Below are 18,240 nucleotides of genomic sequence, written 5' to 3'. Positions count from 1 at the left end.
CTTAACCTGATTCGTTCTGAAGTAACTACTATAACCTTATCTTTAGAGTGTGATTCCAAAGCTGCTGTAGAAAAGGAACCTATGACCTGAAACATATCCATTATGGAATAACTATTACCTTATCTTTAGAGAGTGATTCCAAAACCCTTGCTACACCTTTGAAAAGGTGAAGGTCTTAGAAAAGTAACCTATCACGTCCAGGTATGCGTGGCCAGTCTTTAGATATCAGCCCAAGTACAAAAGTATTTTTTAAAAAATATTATATTTTTATTTTTTATTTTTTACATGCTCGAACTATTTCATAAGCAAGGCAACAGACAGGATAATAATCTGAGGGTTGGAGACAGGTTTTGAGTCGCCCAGTTCAGTTGTCAGGCAATTTCATGTGCAGGGAGAACCGGCAAGCTTCGTTGGAACATAAATTTTTGATTCAGTGAAAGACGATGCTGGCAAGTGTATAGAAATGTTATGGAAATATGATGCTGGCAAATGCATAGAATTGTAATGGAAATTTGATTCTTAAATTGCCAAGTAGCTATAGAGTGACACCCTCGATGCTACATAATATCTAACAAGCTGTTTTGCTTCAAAACAATTCAACATATTCTGGGCTAGCATAAACTTTATACCAAACCATAAAAAAAGATTTAACATATCATGCAGCCTGAAACTCTTCCAAACCATAATTGCATGCAAGAATGTTCATCAGTCCTGCTTTGGTGTAGATACACCTTGTAATCCTCCAATGACTTCAAAATCTAACTGGCTTTCACAGGTTGAGCTCTAGGCCTCCACAGTCCCACCCTATACTTGTGAGCATATTTCAATATCAGCTTCCTCTGCGAAACAAAAATCAGAAGTTGATGTTTTAATTCATGACTCTAGGGACTTTGATTTGGAGTGATTCTCAAAAAATACTTTGAAGGTGAAAATACAAGCCTCTCTACACAAGCCACTCAATTTTAGCTTTGGAGGCAACGTAAAGAAAACATCAAAGCTATTAACCAGTCATAGGAAACTAGGAAGGAGAATTTGCTTAGAACTTTGATAATAGAACTGAAGCATGCTGACCAAATTTTGTTCTTAGCCAACCTAACTGGCAACCAAAACAAACACTTTACAGCAAAGTAGCTCATTATACAAAGATAACACTTGACAACAAAAACTTTTGATTTGAATGCAACCCCACATTTCAAAAAAGGGACTAAGTTATTCTTTTTACTGTTTAACAGTTTTGAACACAAATGAACACATGCAGCCAACCTTAACCAGTTCAGTTTGTGGCTTAGTGGAGTCAAATGATACAGCACAATAGTACAGCCGCATAGTGGAGTATACACTGCATGATATAATCTCGAGGAAGGTAACATAGTGACACCACAATTTTGCAACCATTTGATGATGACAAAAAAATATATATATATTGAAAAAGAAGGCAGAGGCAGGATAGTTATTTCCAAATTCCAGTTCACCGACTCATAGGGAATCACCATTCATTGTATGACCACTTCATCTAAAGTCCCATAGATGCAAATTTTCCTTAGAGGATATCAAAAAATTCCTACACACTAAGCACTCTACGATCACCCATCTTGTTATGCTAACTTGCACCTGTATAGCAAAGATTTTCACAGATATTCCTTTGCCTATTCTCATAATTCTTTTCCCAAATATTGCAGACAAGTTAGTGAATACTCAGCATAATCAAACAAGAACCATTAGAAGGTAAGAGTCGTTATTTAAACTACACATCTGATATTATGTAGAAAGAATATTTTGAAGTTAACACAAAAGAAGTAGAGCATCATCAAAAAGAGTCCACAAGATGAATAACCTGAAAGAGCTATAACATCAAGGATTCTTTGAGCTAGTAACAATTCCATTAAAACTACGACTAAAAGAATTTAAATAGATGTTTACAATAACCAATTTCATCACTCAACTTGCAATAACTCCACATTGTTAGAATCTAAACAAACACAAACATGCATGATTTTTTTTTTTTTTAAAAAAAAAACTCATGCAAATTGAGTTGGGGATTAAGAGTAATTACTTGTTGACAAGGGATGCCTAGTTTTTTGAGCTTCAAAGTCCGAGTAACAAGAAGTTTGTGAAAGTCACCAATTTCAGATTCAAGCTTGGTCACATGGGCTTCAACTCCTTTCCCTATTCCATTTAGAAACTCTGGAATTCCAACTTTCACTGCAACAAAAATAACAAAAAAGTAACAACATTCTTCAAGCTCAGCCTCTTATTAATTGCGAAGATTAAAATCAAAGAAAAAGAAACTTATAACAGAAAATCTGTAAAAACATCATTGTTTCCACAATGAAAAACAATGCATCCACCAAAGACTCAATCTTTCAAAACTCAAATCCATTTTAATTTCTCACAGAAAATCACACAAAAAGAAATATCCTTTTCCAGTTACTATTTACATGAAAATCAAATTTTCTTCATTTTACACATGCACGCCATAAAAAATGAAAACTTTATGAGCAACAAAAGGGAGACATGAAAATTAAAGCAAAACCCACCAATCTATTCCCATTTTCGATCCAAACAACTAAAATCGATTAAGAAATTAATTCAAGAACATGAACTTAGTTAACGATTACACAAAAAGAAAGAACTCAAACGAAAATGTTACCGAGGTAAGGAGAGGAGGATTTGGAGAAGAATCTAGAGAGCCCAGGTGTAGAAATCGCTCCTTGTGGTGGCATTGAAAAAGCCCTTTTAGTGTTTGTGAATATTTGCTTCCATGTAATTGCCATCTCTGAATCTCTCTCTCCGTAAAGCAGGTGCCTGCTATGGGTTTTTGGGTTTTAGCAGAGTGGCCACATTGTCTAGTGTTTTGACGTGTTGTAAGTTTAGAAACGACTGGTCATTGAGACATTAGGAGGTCATAGACGGTATGTCATTTATGATAACAATCCGTGTCAAATTATATTATAGTCCCCATGCATTTTCTAATATTATAATTTAGTCCTTTTAGTTTCAAAGAATCTAGAGAACCCATTTGTAGAGATTTCTTGTTGTGTTGGAAACAATGTTATTAAACCCGGCCTGACCCGGGACCCGGTCGACCCGGTGACCGGACCGGTTTGGGTTTAATAAAAGACTAGCTGTGTCAAACCCAGGTGACTCGGCGGGTTAACCCATGACCCGGGCAAACCCGGACGAGACTCGGTTTTTTTTTTCTTTCAAATATGATATTTGAAACCCATTAGTATATATACTCTATGTTTCCAAGAAAAAAGTCATATTTTTTCAATGTGGAATAAAAAACCTATTTGGTTTAAATATTTCAACTTAAAATGATAACATAATATATTTTCAATGTGAGATTTAAAACCCTTTTGTATATGTACTCTATGTTTCCAAGGAAAAAATCATGTTTTTTCAATTTAGAATAAAAAACCTTTTGATTTAAATATTTTAACTTAAAAAGATAACATAGTATCGTTTTCATATGGGATTTGAAACCCTTTCGTATATATACTCTATACTCTCATGAAAAAATAATGTTTTTTTAATGTGGGATTTGAAACCCATTAGTATATATAATCCATGTTTTCAAGAAAAAAAATCATGTTTTTTCAATGTGGGATAAAAAATCTTTTGGTTTAAATACTTCAACTTAAAAGGATAACATAATATCTTTTCATTGTGGAATTTGAAATCCTTTCATATATATACTCTATGCTCCCATTAAAAAATCATGTTTTTTCAATGTGGGATAAAAAAATTTTTAGTTTAAATACTTTAACTTAAAAAGATAACATAATATTTTTTCAATGTGGGATTTGAAATCCTTTCGTATATATACTCTATGCTCCCATGAAAAAAAATCATGTTTTTTCAATGTGGGATTTGAAACTTATTAGTATAAATACTATATGTTCCCAAGAAAAAAGTTATGTTTTTTCAATGTGAGATAAAAAAAACTTTTTAAAATATTCTTTTAAACTTTATTGTTTACAATATGTATAATTTATATTTATATAGATTTTTTTATATGAAATATTAAAACTTTATTTTTTTTAATTTTTCCGGGTCGACCCGAGTTGACCCATGAAACTCGGGACCAGGCCTCTTGACCGAGTCAATCCCCGAGCCGGGTTTAATAACTATGGTTGGAACTAAAATTATTCTTTTTGTGATTATATGCATTCATGTCATTAACATCTTTTGAATCTCTGTCGAAGTTTATTATGGGTTTTTTAGGTTTTAACACAGTTATGGAAAACTAATAAAGGAACCAAGATATGAACAAAGATAAAAACAAAGGATTGAATATGAAAATTTTTAAGCTAAAATGATTAACTAGTTTTTTACTAAAATTAAAAGATTAAATAGTAATTTATTTTAAAATAAAAATGTTAGTAAGTGTTATCAGGATTTATCTAACTTGCTAACTTCTAATAGAACTCTACTACTCAATATTAATCCACAACTCTTATAAATTATCTTCATCAGGCAATCCTTTGCCCTTATCAAAATCTTGTTCTCTTTAATCACTAAACAAGCTAGGTTTCTTCGTTGTTTGTTTCTTGAGAAAACTATGCAGATATTTGTGAGAACCCTGAGACTCAAAACAATCACCCTTGATGTTGAAAGCTCCGAGACAATCGAAGACTTGAAAGCAAAAATCTATGAGAAGGAATTAGGCATCCGTCCTGAGAACCAACGTCTCATATATTGTGGAAAGCAATTAGAGGAAGGAAAAACCCTGGCAGATTACAACATCCAGAAGAACTCCACTATCCACCATGTTCTTAGGCTTTGTGGCGGCGGCATGCAGCAGGCCTTTTATTGATCTTCCTTCATGATATGGCAGCAAAAATTCACGAAGAGCCTCCTTCTTGATCAGTTTGTTGCTTATTTATCACAGTAAGTCACGTAGCTTTTCGTTAGTATTTCGAATTCTAAGAGATAGACAGATTTTTTGAAGAAGACATATGGTTTTGGAGATTGAATTTTCTTTCGTAAACTTTTTTAAGATTTTATATATTAATCAGTTAAGTTTCATGATTTTGTTATCTATGATGGTTTGCCATTATTGTTATTGCATTTTATCATGTTATAATAGATGACATAGTAACTAAATCGGTTCTCGCTAATAACCATGCCCAAGACATGGGATACATATCATTTTTTTTTACAATGTTTTTTTTTTAAATCAAATTCTGGTGTGTATCGATGACTTAAAGATGACTCGGAGATTAGATATGAATTATTGACTAGATATGGTCATGACCTGCATTTTAGATTGTTAATTAAGTGTGAATTGATAATTCGTAATCCGAATTCACCTATCATAATAATAATAATAATAATAATAATATAATTACGATATAAAGATTCTTAACAATAATAGCTATCACATAGTTCATAATATACATTTACAAAATTGATATTTTTTCTTGGATAATTTTTATATTTTAATTTCATGTTTTTAATGGAGATTCTTAACAATAATGGCTTTAACATATTAATGTAACGTTTATATGACTTCTCCCTACTAAGTTTAGTTAGATTCAATCTAGTTGATGGTAAAAACAAAAGATTTAATCCCTAGTTGCCTTTTTACAGTACTAATTCTCTATGAAGGTTAGAAAAAATATAAATTTTCCTCTCAAATGCAAGTAGCTGAAACACTATAACACTTCAAGTGAAATTCCTCGATCACAATCTAGAACAGTGACTACGTAAAACAAAGTTCATGACAAAACTATGTGGCAAGAAGTGGTGGTCTTTATCCCTGTTAAATTACTCCACATTGTCTGCCAAGAAAATGTACTTTTCTTTCATGACAAGCTATAGTGCATTCAAAACCCAAGGCTTTTGCCACCTCTCAAAAGTTTTGACAGTGAAACTTACAACAGGACTCATCAACAGGAATAGAGGGTCCATGCATTTATAACCGCTAGCTGTACGTAGTTGCACAGAACATGCTAACTTGAGCATTAGTGGCCATATGAAATGTATTATCGGTTAGCTCTGCAAACATGGGACTAAACCTAAGTAGATAAGGCTCCCTGCAAGTAGTTCCTTCAGTTGTTATTGTTGTTGTTATTACTATTATTATTGTTATTGTTGTTATTGTTATTGTTGTTGTATTATTGTTATTTATAATTTGTACAATTAACCTCCCTGTGGTTCGACCCCGGTCTTGCCGGGTTATTTATTACTTCGACACTCCTGCACTTGGGAGAAGACAACAATCTTTTCGTCGTGTCACTAAACCTAAGTAGATAAGGCTCCCTGCAAGTAGTTCCTTCAGGACATATCACAAGGTCACCTTGGCTCAGCAAGTCCTGTACTAGCTCGAAGTCTTTTCTCTATTTCTGGTTAGTTAGACAGTCGCGATTGGCGAAAATAGCTCAGAAATCATGCTTACGCTATATGTGACTGCAGTGAGAGGTTTCTTGATAGCGAGTGATTTAATCCAGATTGGATTAAAGAGAGTTCTGTGATTGCAAAAGTAGAGTGTGCCCCTTGACTTGCCTTCAGAATTAAGTTGTGGAGTCAAGGGTTTTTGTTTCACTATGATGCCTCTCGTTCCTGTTAGGGGTAGCATGGCGATGGACAACTTGTAAGGTAATAGCATGCCAAGAAGGGATCTAATAAGGAAAATAATGAATCCAAATAGAAATCATATGAACATAGCTAATGTAGCTATTGGACTTGGCCTGAAAGCCAATCTTTCATCATGGAAGATCAATGGTTTGGGTATTTCTTCCTTGGCAGGATTTGCCATGTTTTCTTCTCAGCTTCACTCACCAAGTAAAATTGCCTGATCCCACCGAAAAAAAAAGTATGTCTGGTTAAAAAAAAAATAGTACTTTATCAACATAGAACAGAGAATTTGTGTTGATCAGAAGACTTGTCGAGGCAACCAAAGCCAATGTCACCATGTTTCTTTTGTTCCTCGTTACGAATCTGAACGTTGTTGAGAATAAACTGATCACTTGTCATTTTTGTTTCCATTAAAATAACAAAATATTCACCAACCACCTTCAATTCTCTTTCAACAACAGCCTCAATTTCAGAGTAATGTCTCAAAAATCCATCAAACATTACTCCTGGAAAAATCACTGACTCCTATTTTTGTCCCACATGACCTCATTACCCAATCAAATCCTTCGTTGCCAGCATCCTCCAAAAAGAACATAGGCAAGACAGCCAGCTCTTCCAATTCTAAAACACTCTGCCTTGATTCCAACCAAACTTAAGAAACCATAATATTAAGCCCCATTGCTTCACCAACCAAACAAATAAAAAGGTATAAAAGCAGAAGAATAAAAACCTTCAAGGAACTTCCAGTTTCAAAAGCCACCAGCATGATGTCAGGGAATATTGAAGATGATTTCGCTGAGGCTCATCAAAGTTTCATCATTTTTTATTTTTTATTTTGTCTTGAAATTTTTTTTTGTTTTTAATTGTTTTGATATGCTGATATAAAAATAATTTAAAAAATAAAAAATTATTATTTTTATATATTTTTATATAAAAAATACTTTAAAAATAATTACTAATACACTCTCAAAAACAAATTTACTACTTTCACTTATCATGCAAAACTAAACCAAGCAAATACACTGATATTTCAGTCCAGAGAAAAATATTATATATAAAACCAATGACTCAATTTGATCACAATTCAAGTTTCCTTATATTTTTAGAATCTGCAATTTGCTTTTCAAATCAATTATCACATCAGAAATTGACAAAAAATCTATGAAACCCTTCCAGCAAATCAGAATAGTCTGCAAACAGCTCATCAGAAATTTTAATTTTTGTATTTTTAAAATTTCTTAATTATTTCTTAATTATTTTTTAAGGGCGTTAACATTCTTTTTAATATTTTGTTTTTGAAGAGACCCAAAAATAAGTAGCAAGAAGCTGAATAAAAGAGAAAACCTTAATTATTATTATAATTTTTTTGTATTAATCGTAGCACATTATATATATTTGTGCCCTATCAACTCTAATTAAGTCAGACTCCTATCGTGGTTATTACCTGCGGGGCATTTACCTATCCAATAAAGTAAGCATTAATATATATATTTAGCCCATATCCGTTAGGAAACCACCTCTCAAATCTCTACCCATGGCCCAAAGCATTTGAAGTCCTTATGATCCAAAGCTTTTCAAACTAGGTCTCTAGATAAATGTTGTCTAATATAAAAGTGAAGAATGAAGGGTTTTCATAAATTAAAATTTTTAAAAATCAAGAACATTATAAATATAAATAAATAGGAAAAAAACTATAAAATCAAACTATGAATAAAAAATAAAATTAACTAAGTAAAATATCTATTTTCCTTAAAAAAATTCCTACATCAAATCTAACTATATCCAGTGGTTTGACTCTTAAAATAATTTGAACTAATTTGGTTCTTAGAACTAATTTTGACATTCATCTTACCAAACTCGGGTAAACTTCAAATTAATATGTAACTCAATACATGTATTTATATTCAAAATCCAAATTAATGTCTTGTATCCTCTCTCTTTCTTAGTGTACATGCTTAGGATGTATTTATTGCTCCAGAATAAGTGATACTGACTTTATACCAGCTTCACATATAATATAGTTTTTAAATACAAAAAAAAATTATTTTCTGTATACTACTTATCAAATATTTCTCATTTTACAATTAGCAGATGAGAGAGAATGAGAATGCTAAAAATTAAGATTTATTTCCAACTCTAAATATTTTCTTTTTTATATGCTATTTATTTTAGTAGTTACATTTTTACTTGCTATTTGTTTATTGAAATGATATTCAATTTCATAAAAAAAAAAAACAAATTGGCTAAACAAAATCCTAGCCATGCTTAGGGTATGCTCGACACGGGGATAAAGGAGTTTTCATCTCTTTTACTTGTATTCATAACAATTTCAAGGGTAGGAAAAAAATCTAAAGAAGTTTAAGATTTATTATAATCCCAAAAGTGGAGTTAAATGATAACTTGATGGAGGGAGGGAGGGGTAAAAAAATGATTTATTTATATAAGGATAATTAAGATTTGAGAAGTAGAAAATAATGTCAATTATAATACGACATTAATTGTAAACGTTTCTCATTTGTGTGTGTGTGAGATAGAGAAAAATTTTCGTGTTAGAAAAATAGTATAAGAAAATAATTTTGGTAGTAGTAACTCTAGATCAAATTTTAGACCTAGAGTGGATTATAGTGATAGAAAATGCCGTATTATCATGAAAAAACTATTTATATTCAATATCCTTGTGAGAAGAAGAAAGCCAGTGCAGAAGAACTGAAGCTAAGGAGCAAGAAGTCAAGAGATGCTGCGATAATATTTGTGAGACCAAGCAAATGATTTTATTTTTTCTTGTTTTTTTTAAGTTGATAATCAACCACATAGAGTTTTGTGGTTAATTTTGAGGAACATCATGCAGGTCTCAAAGTCCTGTCATCAAGGTTGAAAAGGCTGGAGAACCTTGACCTAAGTGGGAATCAATGCAACGATAGCATCTTTTCATCTCTAACTGGGTTTTCATCTCTCAAGTCTTTGGATCTGTCAGGGAATCAGCTGAGAGGATCATCTACTGGTATCAATAGTAAGTTGCATTCTCTTAAGAAAATTGAGGACTTTATATCTACATAGTAATTAATGATAGCATTAATTAATTTCATCTCTAAAGATTTTTATATAAATTGTTTTTCTGTTATTATGTTGTTATGTTTATATAAATAGGATGCCTAAAGGTATATATTGTTACAGCTGTTATTATGGTCACTGTTAGTGCAGATTAATTAGGGTAGCTGGCAGATGCATGGACACGTGTTAGAAGTTGTTAAGAGACGGTTAGAGTTAGTTAACAATATAATAAATCGTGTAATGCATGTGGGGAAGTTGTAAATGGATTACGCACGCAAGAAATAACAGAGTCATTCCTCTGTTTTCCTTCTGATTAACAGATGATTATATTACAATACACAAAATGGATACTTCCACTCTATCCTTCTGACAATCTTCTTTCAGGTTTTCAAGTGCTAGCTTCAGGGTTGAGGAATTTGGAGGAACTTCATCTTAGTGACAATAAATTGAACGACAGCGTTTTATCATCTCTCAGTGGATTTTCAACTCTCAAATCTCTATATCTGTCAAACAATAGCTTCACAGGATCAACTGGTCTCAATGGTAAAGTTGTAAATCATTCCTACCTCAGATGGCATTCCCTAGTGAGGTTTAATAATTACACGTGTATTAACCCCTAAGTAATTGTTTGGATGAAGCCTTAAAAAGGTTTATATAATTAATTCTTTAACGAGTGAAATAATTTGAAACTTACATCTACACGCTATTAACTTTTGTTCAATTTCTTAATTTTTTTTTAAAATAAATGAAGGTGAATATTTAATTAATAAAATTTTAATATCATATGAAAAATTATTTTAATTTAAAAAATTAAGCTATGTCTCGTAACATTAGAAATTATTGAATTATTGTAAATCATTATTATTGATTGTTAATTCTCTCTATCACAGGTTTAAGGAAATTAGAAATCTTGTATCTGTCTTCAAATGACTTCAAGGAAAGCATTTTCATAGAGTCATTGGGAGCGTTGCCATCCCTCAAGACCTTACATGCCCGTAATAGTAAATTTAAACACGTTGGGAAAGGTCAGTGACAGTTTTGGTGCCTAAAACAATATGATATTTATAATATATTGATGGATTTATTTGATCTGTTCCACAGGGTTATCTAATTCGTCTAGCCTTGAAGAAGTGGTCCTCGATGGTTCTTCTCTCCCAGCAAGCTTTCTTAGGAACATTGGACACTCGTCTACTCTTAAAGTCCTATCATTGACCACAGTTGACTTCCATAGCACCCTACCTGCTCAAGGTAATTCTACAAAAGAACAATTATAAGAGTATTGAAATCCAAATGACAGCTGTTCATTAGATATTTATAATATATTGATGAATTTATCTTGGATCTAAAATTTCTGAGTCTTAAATTAAGGGTAGCTGGCAGATGCATGGAGTCAGTTAGAGTTAGTCAACAATAGAATAAACCATCCCTCCTCTTAACAGAATGTGGGGAAGTATATATATATATATATATATAATGGTAGGAGGATTACGCACGCAAGAAATAACAGAATCATCCTCCTCTTAACAACCATCCCTCAAGACCCTCTCTCTCATGGATACTGCTTAATCAGTGTTTAGTTTCTTAAAATCTTAATTAATAATATTGAATGGAATGGTTACTATTTTCATCATACCTTTTCTTCTTTCTTTTTCACAGGAACTTTCTTCAATTCGAGCACCCTTGAAGAATTGCATCTAGATCTTAGTTCTCTCCCATTAAACTTTCTCCAGAACATCGGAGCATTGCCCGCTCTTAAAGAATTGTATGCTGGTTCCTGTGACCTCAATGGCACCCTGCCCGCTCAAGGTAAATTAACAACTCTCCATCCGCTCAAGGTTCTTTCAACACTATACACTATAAATTGTATAGGTTGGTGTCAATTGAAGGCTTACTCCTAACTTTACGCTACATTTAGCAAAGGATAAAATCTAGGGTTTCTCAATCTCTAAAATTTCTCGTTCCTAGAAAAATTTAATTAAAAAAATTATGGATATCAATAATCTAAATGACCAATCTCTAATATATATATATATAAAACAAACAAAGCTGTTTAAATATAATCTAAAACCGACCTAGCTAATGAAACAAAAATCAACAAAAACTTTAAAACCGTACTTAGCAATTACATAATTGATATATTCCTATTCCCTTAACAATGAACATATGGATATATTTTGCAGGCTGGTGTGAACTGAAGAATCTTGAAGAGGTAGATCTCTCCGGAAACAATCTAAAGGGCGTACTCCCTCCTTGTTTGGGAAATCTATCATCTCTACGATCCTTGGATTTATCTTACAACCAATTGGAGGGAAATATTGCCTCTAGTCACCTTTCCCATCTTACGCAGCTTGGATACCTCTCAGTTTCAAATAACTACTTTCAAGTTCCAATATCATTTGGTTCATTTATGAACCTCTCCAACCTCAAGTTCATTGTATGCGATAGCAATGAGCTAATAGCTGCACCCAGTTCTCAGCCTTTAGTTCCAAAGTTCCAGCTTCTTCTCTTTCGTGCTTCAAACTGTACTCCAAAACCACTCGAGGCTGGATTTCCAAACTTCCTGCATAGCCAACATGATTTGGTGGTTGTTGATCTATCCCACAACAAATTCGTTGGACAACCTTTCCCATCTTGGCTGTTTGAGAATAATACAAAGTTAAATCGACTATATTTGAGAGACACCTCAATTACAGGTCCTTTGCAGCTGCCACAACATCCAACACCCAGCCTTCAGACAGTAGATATGTCTAGCAACAACATACATGGTCAAGTTGCAAGGAACATATGTTCGATTTTTCCACGTTTGAAGAACTTCATGATGGCTAACAACAGCCTCACAGGTTGTATTCCTCCTTGTTTTGGGAATATGAGCTGTCTCCAATACTTGGATCTTTCCAACAATCATATGTCTTGTGAACTGCTTGAGCATAATTTGCCAACAGTAGGCTCCTCGTTGTGGTTTTTGAAGCTGTCCAACAACAGCTTCAATGGGCGATTACCACCATCTGTGTTCAACATGACTGACCTACATTACCTCCTTCTAGATGGAAACAAATTTGTAGAAGTACCAGGTACTTTTTCTCTTGAATCATCACTTTTGTGGTTGGATATCAGTAACAATCTTTTGTCAGGCATGCTTCCAAGGGGAATAGGGAACTCTTCAAAAACCCAACTTCATGGAATTGATTTGTCCAGAAATCAGTTTGAAGGTACCATTCCAATAGAATATTTCAATTCTTCTGCGCTTCAATTTTTAGATCTTTCTGAAAACAATCTGTCTGGGTCATTACCGTTGGGCTTCAATGCAACATCTTTACGCTATGTCCACCTATACGGAAATAGATTGAGCGGTCCACTGCCATACGATTTTTATAATCTCTCTTCGTTGGTGACATTAGATCTCGGCGATAACAACTTAACTGGGCCCATTCCAAATTGGATTGTTCTCAAATCTAATCAATTCAATGGGAAACTTCCTCATCAGTTATGCTTGTTAAGGAAATTCAGCATATTGGATCTTTCAGAAAATAATTTTTCTGGTCTGTTACCCTCATGTTTGAGCAATTTAAATTTTACGGCATCGGATGAAAAAACTTTTGATCCCCCTCGTACGGAGATGTCAGATGGTGGAATCCAGAAAGATATATTTGCATCCATAGGGGGAAGAGAATTGGAAAACGAAGGTTTTTATCCTTATGAGGGAGTTTTGTGGCCAGAGATCAGTGTAAAAATAGCTGTAGAGCTTACATCAAAGAAAAATTTCTACACTTACGAAGGCGATATCCTTCGTTACATGTCTGTTATGGATCTTTCTTGTAACAGATTCACTGGACAAATCCCGACAGAATGGGGAAACTTAAGTGGGATATATTCTCTAAATCTGTCACAAAATAATCTCACTGGATTGATCCCTCCATCTTTCTCCAATCTGAAGCAGATAGAGAGCTTGGATCTTTCTCACAACAATTTGAATGGGAGAATTCCTTCACAACTCGTTGAACTGACCTTTCTAGCTGTTTTCAACGTGTCGTACAATAATTTGTCAGGAAGAACACCGGAGATGAAAAATCAGTTTGGTACCTTTGATGAAAGCAGTTATAAAGGGAATCCTCTTCTTTGTGGACCTCCATTGCAAAACCGTTGCGACAAAACAGAATCACCATCAGCGAGAGTGCCTAACGATTTCAATGGAGATGGTGGCTTCATAGACATGTACAGTTTCTATGCCAGCTTTGGTGTGTGTTACATAATTGCGGTGTTGACAATTGCAGCAGTACTGTGCATAAATCCGCATCGGCGACGCAGGTGGTTTTACTTCATTGAAGAATGCATCGACACTTGCTACTGCTTTTTGGCTATAAACTTTCGCAAGTTGTCCAGATTCAGAAGGTGATTGGATCTTATCATGAGCGAGTGGGCTGCTTTCTGAATTTGTTGCAATCCTCTGTGGGGAAGCAGTCGCATTCCAAATCAATGGTTGCTCACAACATGTTCAGCAATTTGCCTGTGAGAAGTGTTCGGTCGAAGTGTCTGGTTCTTGTTGCTTAGCCTTTCTGTTTTGACATGACTTGTGTTTGTCCTTGTGCTTGTATCCATATTTGTTTGTTTCGTTGTTAAGTCTTAATTATGTTGCGTTTTGGTCTTAGATAAGCAACCAACCAATATTTCTTGGCTTCTTGTGATTTCTATATCCCTAATAATATGGAATTTATTCACAATTGTAATAGTTTACAGTATCGTATTTTCTCAATTAAAAAAATAATTGATAGAACCAAAGGATCATACCAGCAAGGTGGAATGTGGTAAAGCAATAATTTTGTTTACTGAAAGAACACAAGTCTAAACTTAAAACAGGGCAACGGCATAATCTGTCTTCCTTGCAATAATGTGCTTCATTGCTCGTATTTAGACCTCCTCTCCTGTTCTGATTGCCTCATCCATGTAAAAAGAAAATAAACAAACATAAAGTTCCATACTTTTAATTGAATTGAATTGCCAGTAAGTTCATTGAATTGCCAGTAGTTAGCTTAATTTGTCATAATGAAAATGATCTTAACTTGAAGCTTCGGTAGCTAAACTCTAAGCAGTTCCGGCTTGCTTGATAACTCTCTCCAGAGGTATCTTCTTCTAGTAGAACTCCAGCCTTCTGACCTCCAAGATGGACTCAATTAGGAAGAATTTGTGTTAGCCCTGCACATATTTTGTATGTTAGCTATCTTACAGTATGTTAGCTTTGTATAGTTGCAGTGGATATTATAGTATCTTACAGTATGTTAGCTTTGATGAGTTGCAGTTGACAGGATTTACTGGTATCAATAGTAAGTTGCATTCTCTTATACGGTTTCTTTATCAAGAAAACTGAGGACTTTATATCTATTTAACAATCAATATAATGATAGCACTTCATCATGTTTGACTGAGCATTCATCCCTGAAGATTTATATCTATGGAGCTTTCAACTTATCCATAAATTGTTTTTTTAATAAGACAGGAAGAGATTAAAGTGAGCTGGACCAAAATTAGGATGATTAAAAATTTCGAGTGACGATGTATAGAACGGATACTTGCAGTCTATCTTCTTCCTTAATCTATGCACTGTATATTTTTTTGATGTATAATTTGAGAACTATATATATATCTTGTAGGTTTTCAACTCCAACCGATCAATTGAACAGTAGCATCTTATCAATTCTGAGTGGGCTTTCATCCCTCAAGTCTTTGGATCTATCATTAAATAAGTTGACAGGATCAGGTATAATACACAGTTCTATCTAATTGCTTCACTTGACAATGGGGTACTTGACCTAAGTGAGAACCGATTTAATAATGATAAAAGCATTTTATCATGTTTCAATGGGTTGCCTCTCTCAAGTCTTTGGATCTATCAGACAATGGGGTGACAGGAAACAATGGGTTGACAGGAAACAATAGTAAGTTACATTCCCTTGAGAAAATTGAGGACTTTATATCCATTTAGTAATCAATGATAGCATTTCATCATGTTTGACAGCGCTTTCATCTCTAAAGATTAATAAAAATTCGGATGATTAAAAATTACTTCTTGACAATTATTGTAAGAAACCGTGTAAGAATATAATGGTAGGAGGATTACGTAAGAGCCTCTCAATTCTCTGTTTTCCTTCTTCTCCTCCCCTGCTTCTCACCCTTCTGCTTCATTTTGTTAAGCCAAGCTTAACAGATGATTATATTAAAACACACAAAATGGATACTTCCAATCTATCCTTGACAAAAACGCAATCATAAGGAATAAAAACCATCCCTCAAGACCCTTTCTCTCAAGGATACTACTTTAAGTCAACGTAAATTAGTGTTTAGTTTCTTAAAATCTTAATTAATAATATTGAAAGGAATGGCTACTCTGTACCACCACTATTTTCACCTTACCTTTTCTTCTTTCTCTTTCACAGGGACTTTCTTCAATTCGAGCACTCTTGAAGAATTGCGTCTAGATCGTACTTCTCTCCCATTAAACTTTCTCCAGAACACCGGAACATTACCTACCCTTAAAGTATTGTCTGTTGGCCAACGTGTCAAGGTAAATTAACAACTCTGCTTCCACTCAAGATTCTTTCAACACTATATATTTTGACTATTTCGAGATAAATTGTACAGGTTGGTGTGAATTGAAGAATTTGAAGCAGTTAGATCTCTCCGGAAATAATTTTAGAGGTTCACTCCCAGATTGTTTGGGAAACTTGTCATCTCTACAACTATTAGATGTTTCTGGTAACCAATTTACTGGAAATATTGCCTCCGGTCCTCTTACCAATCTCATATCCATTGAATCCCTCTCACTATCAAATAACCTCTTTGAAGTTCCCATTTCAATGAAGCCTTTTATGAACCACTCAAGCCTCAAGTTCTTCTCCAGTGAGAACAACAGACTAGTAACAAAACCCATGTACTTTCATGATTTGATTCCAAAGTTCCATCTAGTCTTTTTCCACTTTTATACATATAGTAGAACATTAGAAGCAGTCAATGTAGAAATTCCCAACTTCCTTTATCACCAATACGACTTAAGAGTCCTTGATCTCTCATACAACAACATCACTTGAATGTTTCCATCGTGGTTGCTTAAGAACAATAAACGATTGGAGCAATTACTTTTGAGCGAGAACTCTGTTGTTGGTACTTTGCAGTTGCAAGAACACCCAAATCCGAACATGAAAGTCATAGATATATCCAACAACCACATGAATGGAAAATTCCAAACAGTATTTGTTTGATCTTTCCAAATCTGTGGAGCTTAACGATGGCCGAGAATGGATTCACAGGTTGTATTCCTTCTTGTTTAGGAAATATCAGCTCTTTAGGGATTTTAGATTTATCCAACAATCAATTGTTCACAGTAAAACTAGAACTGCCAACAACAATGACGTTTCTCAAGCTGTCAAACAACAATTTGAGTGGGCAAATACCGACCTCAGTGTTCAATTCTTCTGGTCTGTATTTTCTCTAAGTGGTAACAACTTTTGGGGTCAGATACTTAGCAAGTGCAACACTTGAAACGAGTTTGCACTTTTCCTATGCTTTGAAAGCAAAAATGTTGTTAAAGACACCTCATAGAAGTCTCAAATGAACCTCATTGAAAAAATCACCATGAGAAAGCTGAGGATTTTAGCTCCTGGTTAAGGATGATGCTACTTTATTTACTACGTACTAGGTCGTTCATTAGAAGTAAAATTATACAGTATCTATGAATCTATAAATCTTGATGTGGATAACATGTCTTTTATGATCAGATTGAAGAGATAAACTTTGTCTCATTGAGCTAAATCTGACCTGAAAATAAAAGATGATCGTTAAAAGAACACAAGTAGATGTAAGCTTGTTAGATGAAGAGCCATGGATATATTATAATTTTATGTACCTGCTGAGGGCATTTGAATTTCGTAAAATATTTTATAAAATAATATATTTTATATTTTTTAGATGCCTATCTCTCCTTCCCTTTCTTTTGCCTCCGATCCCTCCTCCCCTTTCCGTTAAAGACTATTTTAGATATCACATGTAAATTTAATGGATCTATAATATACTTAATGTTCACGTACTAATTAATTAGTTTTTAGAACTAGACACGCTATTCAAATATTCATTTTATTTATAACTTATTCATTTTGAGAACAAGACTAGAAGTCAGATTCTTGAGAAGCAAATATTAATGGCAAAAGTTACTATTGTCTTTGATTACAGGAGCAAAAACTTCAAACGCATAACTTTTTTAGTTAATTCTTTAATTAAAAAAATTAGTTACTTTTTTGTTCTCGTATAATCTTAATTTTTGAGAAATTGTTTTTATTGGTAAATAATGATTCGTTTATCTATTATCTTGGCAGCAAATTGCAATAGATGGGAGAAATTCGTAAATAATATTTTTCACTAGGCCAATATTACTATGGAGATAATTCTGATATTCAGTCACCGTACTTTTCATATGGCGGAACTTTCATGGAGATAATGCCGAAATTCATCCACCTTATTCTTCAGCCGGAGAGTATCATGGAGATAATGCCGAAATCCATTAAACATATTCTTCAGCCGGAGACCATGTCGCCGAAATTCATCCACCATATTCTTCAGCAG

The 18,240-nt window shown here is 33.7% G+C and overlaps 3 protein-coding genes across 3 annotated transcripts in view; 2 read left to right on the top strand and 1 right to left on the bottom strand.

The window, feature by feature from the left end:
• Window positions 1-14,395, top strand: part of LOC105115451 (LRR receptor-like serine/threonine-protein kinase GSO1) — a 91,794-nt gene extending 77,399 nt beyond the window's left edge. Inside the window, exons 15-18 of the mRNA XM_011012336.1 lie at window positions 10,524-10,658; window positions 10,735-10,881; window positions 11,290-11,439; window positions 11,814-14,395. Coding sequence (XP_011010638.1) covers window positions 10,524-10,658; window positions 10,735-10,881; window positions 11,290-11,439; window positions 11,814-14,026 — 2,645 coding nt within the window. The 3' untranslated portion in view covers window positions 14,027-14,395. The remainder of the gene's footprint in view (window positions 1-10,523; window positions 10,659-10,734; window positions 10,882-11,289; window positions 11,440-11,813) is intronic.
• Window positions 484-2,898, bottom strand: LOC105115450 (uncharacterized). Its single transcript, XM_011012335.1, has 3 exons — window positions 2,651-2,898; window positions 2,054-2,202; window positions 484-839 (listed from the first exon to the last, which is right to left on the bottom strand). Exons 1-3 carry the CDS (start codon window positions 2,772-2,774, stop codon window positions 759-761), a joined length of 354 nt encoding a protein of 117 aa, XP_011010637.1. The 5' UTR covers window positions 2,775-2,898; the 3' UTR covers window positions 484-758.
• A 785-nt stretch (window positions 14,396-15,180) lies between the features above and the next one.
• Window positions 15,181-16,780, top strand: LOC105115452 (receptor-like protein kinase 5). The gene is made up of 3 exons (XM_011012337.1): window positions 15,181-15,230; window positions 15,279-15,385; window positions 16,267-16,780. Exons 1-3 carry the CDS (start codon window positions 15,181-15,183, stop codon window positions 16,710-16,712), a joined length of 603 nt encoding a protein of 200 aa, XP_011010639.1. The 3' UTR covers window positions 16,713-16,780.
• Window positions 16,781-18,240: the final 1,460 nt, after the last annotated feature.

The sequence above is a fragment of the Populus euphratica genome, unplaced genomic scaffold (genome assembly GCF_000495115.2).
Source record: "Populus euphratica unplaced genomic scaffold, PopEup_1.0 scaffold703.1, whole genome shotgun sequence".
Taxonomy (NCBI): Eukaryota; Viridiplantae; Streptophyta; class Magnoliopsida; order Malpighiales; family Salicaceae; genus Populus; species Populus euphratica.
Note: the sequence above shows the minus strand (reverse complement) of the source record. Positions and strands in the feature narration are given on the sequence as shown.

Coding starts and splice junctions, on each gene's coding strand:
- LOC105115450 (XM_011012335.1), bottom strand. CDS start 2,774: ATGGCAATTACATGGAAGCAAATATTCACAAACACTAAAAGGGCTTTT. Junction 2,203..2,650: donor ATCCTCCTCTCCTTACCTCG/GTAACATTTTCG, acceptor TTTTTGTTGCAG/TGAAAGTTGGAATTCCAGAG. Junction 840..2,053: donor TAGGCATCCCTTGTCAACAA/GTAATTACTCTT, acceptor TTTGTTTCGCAG/AGGAAGCTGATATTGAAATA.
- LOC105115452 (XM_011012337.1), top strand. CDS start 15,181: ATGTATAGAACGGATACTTGCAGTCTATCTTCTTCCTTAATCTATGCA. Junction 15,231..15,278: donor TCTTCCTTAATCTATGCACT/GTATATTTTTTT, acceptor TATATCTTGTAG/GTTTTCAACTCCAACCGATC. Junction 15,386..16,266: donor AAATAAGTTGACAGGATCAG/GTATAATACACA, acceptor TAAATTGTACAG/GTTGGTGTGAATTGAAGAAT.